Source organism: Gigantopelta aegis, chromosome 8 (assembly GCF_016097555.1).
Source record: "Gigantopelta aegis isolate Gae_Host chromosome 8, Gae_host_genome, whole genome shotgun sequence".
NCBI lineage: Eukaryota > Metazoa > Mollusca > Gastropoda > Neomphalida > Peltospiridae > Gigantopelta > Gigantopelta aegis.
Genome location: NC_054706.1, coordinates 46,758,359 through 46,767,369, shown reverse-complemented (window position 1 = coordinate 46,767,369; position 9,011 = coordinate 46,758,359). Strand labels below are relative to the sequence as shown.

Genomic DNA, 9,011 nt, shown 5'->3' with positions numbered 1-9,011 from the left:
AGATAATACCATACATACATACAGACAGACCACGAGTAAACGAAGACGGGAGGGTTGGATATTTGAGAGGGTAGAGGATAGTATTAATTATAGATTGAGAGAGAGAGAGAGAGAGAGAGAGAGAGATAGAGAAGAGCGAGGAGCGAATGGCTCGTGCATTTAGATGAGCTTGTAGAGAGAGAGAAAGAGAGAGAATGCTAGTGAATTTATCTGAGCGTGATAGCGAGAGAGGAGGAAGAGAGAGAGAGAGAGAGAGAGAGAGAGAGAGAGAGAGAGAGAGAGAGAGAGTTAAAACGTTGACATACATTTGGTAATTCTGACATGTGGTCTTAACAGGAAACTCACAGTAGCAACACGATAGTTTTCCCAAAGACAGGACAGTACACGCATGTCCTTTTGACATATCAGTAGTGATTGGGATTAACTATGAGTCAGAATTACCAAATGCTTGACATCCAATAGCCGATGATTAATTAATTAATGTGCTTCAGTGGTGTCGTTAAACAAAACAAACTTTTGATTGGGATTGGGATTGGGGAAATACAATTAATCCGCCAAAGGGTTTGATGTTACGATCTAAGTACCTTAGAGAGAGAGAGAGAGAGAGAGAGAGAGAGAGAGAGAGAGAGAGAGAGAGAGAGAGAGAGAGAGAGAGAGAGAGGGGGAGGGGGGGGGGAGAGGGAGGGAGAGAGAGAGAGAGAGTGAGGGAGAGAGAGAGAGAGGCAGAGAGGGAGAGAGAGGCAGACAGACAGACACATACACACACACACATACACATACACACGATCTAAGTACCCTATATAGAGACAGAAAGGGAGAGGGAGACGCGCGCACACACACACACACACACACACACACACACACCACACACACACACACACACTGCAGTACTTACACAACACTGCCTCGTCTCCCAGTACGGCGACCGTGGTGGAGTAGAGCGGAGACAGTAGAAACTTGGTGCATTTTTCAGGACGTATCGCCTTCATTCCCAACTGCATGCGAACTCCGTCTAGATATACCAAACAAATAAATAAACAGACAGACAAACAGTCAGGCAGACAGACAAACATATCGACAGTCAGTCAATCAGCCAGTCATACATACATACATACAGAGAAAATTTGTTTTGTTTAACGATACCACTAGAGCACACTGATTTACAATCATCGGCTATTGGATGTCAAACATTTGATAATTGTGACATATAGTCTTAGAGTGGAAACCCGCTACAATTGTTTTTCATTAGTAGCAAGGGATCTTTAATATGCACTATCCCACAGACAGGATAGCACATACCACGTCCTTTGATATACCAGTCATGGGACAGGCAGAGAGACAGACAGATATGGATGTAAAATATTTGAATATTCTGTCTGTCTTCATAGGAAACCCGCTGCATTTTCCTATTAGCAGTACGGTTATGATACTAAAGCCTTTGACATATTAGTCGAGCTCATTAGTTGGGACGGGCAAATTTTCATAATGCAGACGATCATTCAAATGTTACCTTTCAAGACTATCGATTATTAGTGAATTTCGTTGTTAGTGTTATTGAGAAACGAAGGGCATAAAATATACTTTTTAACTATGCATTCCTCTTCCACTACCGTTCCCTATTCCAAGCCGTTATCTAAACATTTTAAAAGCTACAGATAGAGTGGATATATCCAGTTCTGGCTGTAAATCATCGATGTGTAGCTGGTTGAACGAAGGAAATGTTTTACTTAACGACGCACTCAACACATTTTATTTACGGTTATATGGTGTCAGACATATGGTTAAGGACCACACAGATATTGAAGGAGGAAACCCGCTGTCGCCACTTCATGGGCTACTCTTTTTCGATTGGCAGCAAGGTATCTTTTATATGCACCATCACATAGACAGGATAGCACATATCACGGCTTTTGATATACCAGTCGTGGTGCACTGGCTGGAGTGTAGCTGGTTGAATTAAAATCTTTCTAGAACAAATTAGATGTCCTTTCAAGCAGTACAATGTCAGCTCAATGAGTAAATTAACTTCTTTCTTTCGTTTACTTATTTCCGTGCTTATATCTAATTAAAGTTCAAGCACGCTGTCCTGGGTACACATCTCAGCTGTCTGGGCTTTCTGTCCAGTACAGTGGGTTAGCTGTTAGTTGGTTATTGGTCAGTGAGACAGAAGACGGTGCAGTGGTCTTAAACCTACTCATTGAGTTGTTAAAACTCGCTCTATGTGGCAGCCGGTAGCGGGCTGCGAACCCTGTACTTACTAGCCTTATGTCCGATGGTTTAACCACGACACCTCCAAGGCCGATCTGTAAATGAACTACTGTGCGACCATGTCTTTAAAAATTGAAATCTAACAAATTTAAAGGTACGTGGTTTTATTATTACAACGAATGGAGTTTCCATCTGAATCTTACTCTCTTGTTTGTCACCTCTTATCATTCGAAAAAATATTTCTGAGTGTATGATCATAAATTCTTTGGACATTCAACAACTCAAAATGTTTAAGTCTTATTACAGACAAATGGCTGTGTAGGTTGTCATATGAAGTGTTCTGAATGATTACACATCCAGCCAAAACTCTAGCATACATTTCTAAAAGGAACTCGGTATTTTAAAAGAAAACAAAAAAAAATCCAGTCTCATTCAAATTGTGGGTCACGTCAAACGATCACATTAAGAAACTGTTTTGAGCTTCTAAAGACATCACGAAAACTATTTTCAATTGGTGGCGCAGAAATGAATATTCTAAACAAAAATAAATTGTAAACTTCAACAAGAGGCACCGTAGTCTGTTATATTTTGTACCGACAAAGTGTATATAACGTGGTAAAATACACCAATAGTTTGTGATCATTTCTTGGTGAGAAAGTACGAAAACTATTTCTCACGTTATGACTGAATTGGTGGGTAATTTTAAAACATGGTTCTCTAGAAATCAGGTACTATATTTCAGGTTCAAACTACCAGAATCCTGCTTACAATATCATTTCTGTATATAAAGAGTATTCTTGGTTGTTCTATTATCTGTAGAAGCTGAAGAAAGTGACTGTTCGCCAGGATTTAGATTTTTAAAAGTAATGTACTAATATATCCTATTAAATCGTCAGGATGTATGACAATTCAGAACACTTAAACTGATTCTGTATGTATATATATATATATATATATATACAGTAGAATCTCGTTGGCTCACCTCAGAAGGGTCGATCACACCGCAACGCTCGAACCAAAAACGAAGTCCCGAGTTTTTTGTTCGGTAAACCCTTATATTAACTGATGATGGGTCGAATACGTCGACTATAAGGCTTCGCTCGAACTAAATTATCGGTCCCTTCTGTGATATTAACTATATTTCCCTCGAACTGGTGATACATCAAATATCAAATGGAAAACCACCGAAAAGGACCAACAATTGCCGCGCTTGCGCAGTTGGTTATTACAACCTTTGGATTATAATAATTTAGGCGGAATGAGTTATAGATAGATCGCAGAATCGCGACACTAACCAAGCAATCCTTTCTTTGCCATACCTGTCATGTTGTTGGTTCAGCCAGCGGCTGTCGGTAAAAGTATTTCAAGTACAGCTAGTGTCACGGTGCCTTTTCGATGAACCGTGATACCAATCAAACAATTGGCCTCGGCGGGAAGCGTTACTCTGAACACGTCTACCAGACCAGTTTTCAATGAAACCAGGGGCGAGGTACTCACTTCGGCAAGGGCTTCTGCATCACACAATCGGAGTAATTTCTAATAAATCCTTTCACTCTGATATTTTGTTATATAACACATTGATGAAATGTTTAAGTGTGCAGTTACCAAAATAATATGGTAACAGGTCGTTTCGCCCTTATTACTAGTTCACCCGAGTCGTTTTGAACAGGGTTGATTCGTACCTCTAACCGAGTCGTTTCGCCCCATTTTTCGATTCGCACTAATTTTTATTTTGTTAATAAAGTACATTTATTTATTGCTTTGTCCTATATCCATTGATTTTTACATTGCGTGTTTATATTTACAGATAAAAATAATATTATAATTTTGTTTATTTCCAGTATCATTTACTCAAGCCATATACATGAAAGACGTACAGGCCTTAGACAATATACAGACAATGTATTCACATTAATAATTAATTTATGAACAGTCACACTGCATACTACTGATGTGCTGTGGTTTCTTATTAAATATACTATATACCAAGCTGAGGTTAAACGAATCGGTACGAATGAGATTTAGGGCGAACCAACCCTGGGTGAATAGGACTAAGGGCGAAACAACGCAGAGTTCGAAATGGTTTTAGGGCGAAACGACCCGGATTCGAATAATATGTATCTAATGCTTTCGAGACGTTTCGGCCCCGCTACATATTCGGCCCCAGACGTTTCGGTCCCGTAACACTAGTCGTTTCGGCCCCGGTTATTGTTGTTTTATAAATCAAATTATTCAGTCACTTGTGTTTTGTTATTAAATGTTATCGTAAGTATTGTAATTTCTTTCTCTCGTTCTCTTTCTTTTTTTCTTTCTTTCTCTCTTTTTGTGATTATTATTATTATTTTTAATTGAACATAATATCCGAGTGTTAAAGAATAAATAAGAGCCAATCAACCAAAACTGTATTTAGCTTTGATAATCCAAAAATGAAAATGAACTGATTTTCTTGTTTGTGTAAATACAATTTAATAAATTGCAATAAATTGTTTTGCGTTTGTTCTACTTAATTATATTTCCATGTAGACCCTTGCCATAATAGGGGCGCTTTACATGTGGCTAGAATTGGAACCACTGATGTTTGACGTCAGTAGGGGTTACATATGTACAGAAATAGTACGATCACAAAGAATGTTTTCCATGTGGAGCACTCACTCAGGGTTTGGAGTCGGTATCTGGATTAAAAATCCCATTCCTCAACTGGGATCCGAACCAAGTACCCACCAGCCTGAAGACCGATGGCTTAACCACTGCGCCACTGAGGCCGGTAGGTAAATTGAAAGTAGCATCATTAAGACATGTTCTAGTTCAGTTCAGTTCAACTTTATTTTCGTGCTTATATCCCATTAAAGTTCAACCAACCCGTCTCGGACACACATCTCAGTGTTCTAGCATTTAAAAGAAACAGCAAAAACACATGGATGCACAATTCCTGAACCTAGTCTGAGTTGTTTGTGATGGCATCGTAGATTGGGTAAGTTCTGTTTTGTATCACTTTCTACCGCTTGAATAGTTAGTGAAACAATGTTAAAACGTAATATACAAACATGAAAGTCTAAACATACTAAACGTAAGTTTCGCTTCCTTATTTTATCACCATATCATTTATCAGTGATATTCTACATGAACGCGATGACGTACATGTTTACGTGTGTGTGTGTGTGCGTGTCACGGTGTATAATATGTATGTAGGCCTGTTGCGCGCGCAATGAATTTTATTTGACAAATTAATGTTACATATTTGTATTTTATTTATATTATTACCGATGTTACTATACCAATTACAGCATATATCTGTATACACGAACACTAGATCGCCGTATATTGCATTAGAGCCGAAACGGTTTGGGGCCGAACATGTACTGGGGCCGAAACGTCCTGACACCTATCTACATTTTGTAAATCAACTTTCTAACTTATGTTACGTAAATACCCGATGTTGACCGAATGGTTCGGTCGAACTACCCGATGGGTCGAACACTTTCTTGAGCACCGACGGGGTTCCAGCCAACGAGATTCAACTGTGTGTATATATATATACACACACACGCAGTCAAACCTGTGTTAAGCGGCCATACAAGGGAGTAGATAAAAGTGGCCGCTTAAGACAGGTGGCCGCTGAGTACAGGTTGCCATATATATAGTCTTTAAAACATTTGTTGTTGTTTCTTGTTTTACCGTTTATACTGCTAATCAACGGATGTGTGCTGCACACTTGACTACAAATCAACTTTTGACATGTCTTCTCCTGTATATTAAATTAACCGATCTCAACAAGTTTGTTTTCTTTTTCCATTTATTTATTTAATTCCTACTTCATGCGGTGTATGGTCATAGTAAGTGAACCTACAAATGTCAAGCGTAGCCTGCCCAGAGGCAATTAGATGCATTCCAGAGTCCGACTTTCTTAACTGATACACATTAGAGATGTCGGGACTGAATGGGTACTAGTATTCCTGGAAGGTGTGAAGATTGGTTATTTCTTGCACCTTGTCGCTGCTGTTACAATATCCCTTTTTATGTAATAGTAAAATTTTACTGTGGCCGCTTAATACAGGTATTTTAGCGACTTGGGATCCGATTTAGGTGGCCGCTGGTGACCGCTTATTACAGGTGCATTTACATTATATTTATTCCTGTCGAGGTAGAATATGAACATTTTGGCTTTGGAAGTGTCGGAGGAAATGGCAGATGAGGAAATCATTTCGCGACTGATTACGAGCAAATTGCTATTTCAAGCAAGAATTTAAGAAATACTTGTAACTATTTTACATCTGTATTAATTAGTACATAATATTGTAGATATTATTCATCGTGATGTTTATCTAATTAATGTATATATTTAAGTCATTGTTGTTCTGTATATACAACTATAGTATGTTTGTTTTTTGCTCTGCCCATATACGGGTGTTACGCAAATAAATTGTTAAAGGGACATTCCTGAGTTTGATGCATTGTAATACGTTTGCGACTAATAAAATATTTCTACGATTAAACTTACATATTACATCTATTTTCTTGTTTAGAATATCAGTGTCTGTATATTCATTGTGTTTCTAGTCGTCTTAATATTTGTAAGAAGCCCAAACTGGATTTTGTCTTCAAATAATTACGAAAAAACTACATTTTAGGAAATAAAATTAAATCTAACCCAGTACAAATATTAGAACGATCAGAAACACATTTAATATACAGCCACTAATATTTTATGCAGAAAAATATATTTGATATGTATTTATAATCGTTAAAAAGTCTCTGTTTGCAGCAAACTCAGGAATGTTCCTTTAATCTTATTCTTATTCTTATTCCTATTCCTATTCCTATATGTTGTTGAAGGACCAAATAGGTGTAAAAGACCCTACCTTCCAGGTCATCGCACTCTCTGTAAATATTCCCATACTGTTGAAAGAGGACAACGTGCGTTACCACCTGGGCATCCCCGGCGTCCGTGCTGCCGTTCGTCCAAATGTCTATGTACAACGGCGGGAGGTAGTGCACTATGACGTCACCAAGTTTCAGATCGTCTCGCCGTGATTCCTCCGTTAAAAACACGATTTCCACATACGACTTTGTGTCAAGGGGGACACTGATGGTCACCCCTCGCAACCGGCGAAGTTCAGCTTTCAGGTTTTCCACCTTAAACCCTTTGTAAATCCAGTGGTCCGTCAGTATTGAAACGATCAGCAGGACGGTGATGTTTCCTGAAATTATCAGAGTGGAATAATTGCAAATTTTGACCATCTTTCTCGGAATCTTTAACAGTATGTCTTGTGAAAAATAATTTTCGCGGCGATGGCACCTCGTTCGCTTTTAGACCAAGTAAATTGCGTTATGGTGCGCTTTAATGCGTGTTCTGGATATTAATTTGTACTAAGTAAATTTTACGACTCTCTGGGGCTGGCGATTAATTGCTATATAGATCTGAATACCTTCGCCTGCTTAGTTCTAATTTGTACTGGGATCCCGTCCCGAAGGACCGTGGTCATTCTGTCCTTACCCGGAGCATCAATAATTGAGAGTTGATCCTGTGTCAGCTGCGTGTCGTGTTGCTTCCTCTGTGCATCGTTACATAATTCCATGATGTAAATACTCTCCTGTTATAAACGCTTTGATTGGTCCAAATAATACCATGTGACTTAGAAAAACCGACATTCATAACTCCATAAGCATCAGTTTAGTATTACTTCCAGCAATGTTTAAAAAACCCACCTAAATAGATCGTTTCAGCTATTCTTTTTATTGTCTAAAACTAATAAAATGGCCGTTAATGCTTAAACAGTAAATGTTAATATTTATTAGGGGAGAACACATGCAGACGTATTTTTAAAAAAGTTATTTGTCGTAAAACAAAATTAGTATTCTCTCATTCGGCCATTGCGAATTGTAGAATGGGGATTTCCCTTGTGCCGTGTATTAATTTCCTCCATAAAGAGTTTGAATGTTAGTTGATAGTATTTTATATTTATATAATAGATATAATCTTGGAATTATAAGAATTGAACGTTATAAACGTATCACTTTGTATATGAACAGCGTAGTATGTGTAACGTGGTACTGATGTCACACGTAAACAGTAATACTCTCAATAGTAAAACCGAAAGACGGGCTTCAATTTCACTGGTTTGTGTTTCAAAGTAATTTAAAAAAAAAAAGAAGCATGGCGACAGACGATACTAGTAGCAAACGATGCTATAATATATGATGAGGCAAGCTTGTAAATTCAATGTGTCCAGTGTACAGAGATTAACCAATTTTGCATTTCGGGCAAATCTGCAAAGGTAAACATATATTGATGACTAACATATATTGATGACTAACATATAGTCTTAATTTTATGGTTTATTGCATAGGCGTACTCATACTATAGACAAACATATTGTAATTTGTACAACAGCAAAGGCCGGTTCTTTGGTTCAAAGGTTTCATATGATATTGTTTTGCTGTGATCCTAGCGTCATTACATTATTAGTAACTATTACAAATGTCTTGGCAAATATGTTCGTTTTTTTGTGACAGGTCTGAAGTCTACATTTTAAAAAGATGATTTTTGCCATTCTTTATTTTCAGAGTGTAAAGAATTAAGATAAAATACATTTAATTAAAAAGGTTTTGTGTGTGTGTTTGTGTGTGTGTGTGTGTGTGTGTGTGTGTGTGTGTGTGTGACTACGAGTCAAAATTACTAAATGTTTGACATCTAATAGCCGATGATTAATAAATTAATGTGCTCTAGTGGTGTCGTTAAACAAAACAAACACACATATACATGAGTATATATCGAAACAAGTTTAACATTTCTTATATTGATG

At 37.8% G+C, this 9,011-nt stretch overlaps 1 protein-coding gene across 1 annotated transcript in view; it reads right to left on the bottom strand.

Annotated features, from left to right (window-relative positions):
• The window catches only part of LOC121379691, an 8,727-nt gene extending 943 nt beyond the window's left edge, over positions 1–7,784 (bottom strand). The window contains exons 1-3 of the mRNA XM_041508342.1: positions 7,703–7,784; positions 7,068–7,406; positions 849–1,012 (exon numbers count right to left, since the gene is read on the bottom strand). Coding sequence (XP_041364276.1) covers positions 849–1,012; positions 7,068–7,406; positions 7,703–7,784 — 585 coding nt within the window. The remainder of the gene's footprint in view (positions 1–848; positions 1,013–7,067; positions 7,407–7,702) is intronic.
• Between the last annotated feature and the right edge of the window lie 1,227 nt (positions 7,785–9,011).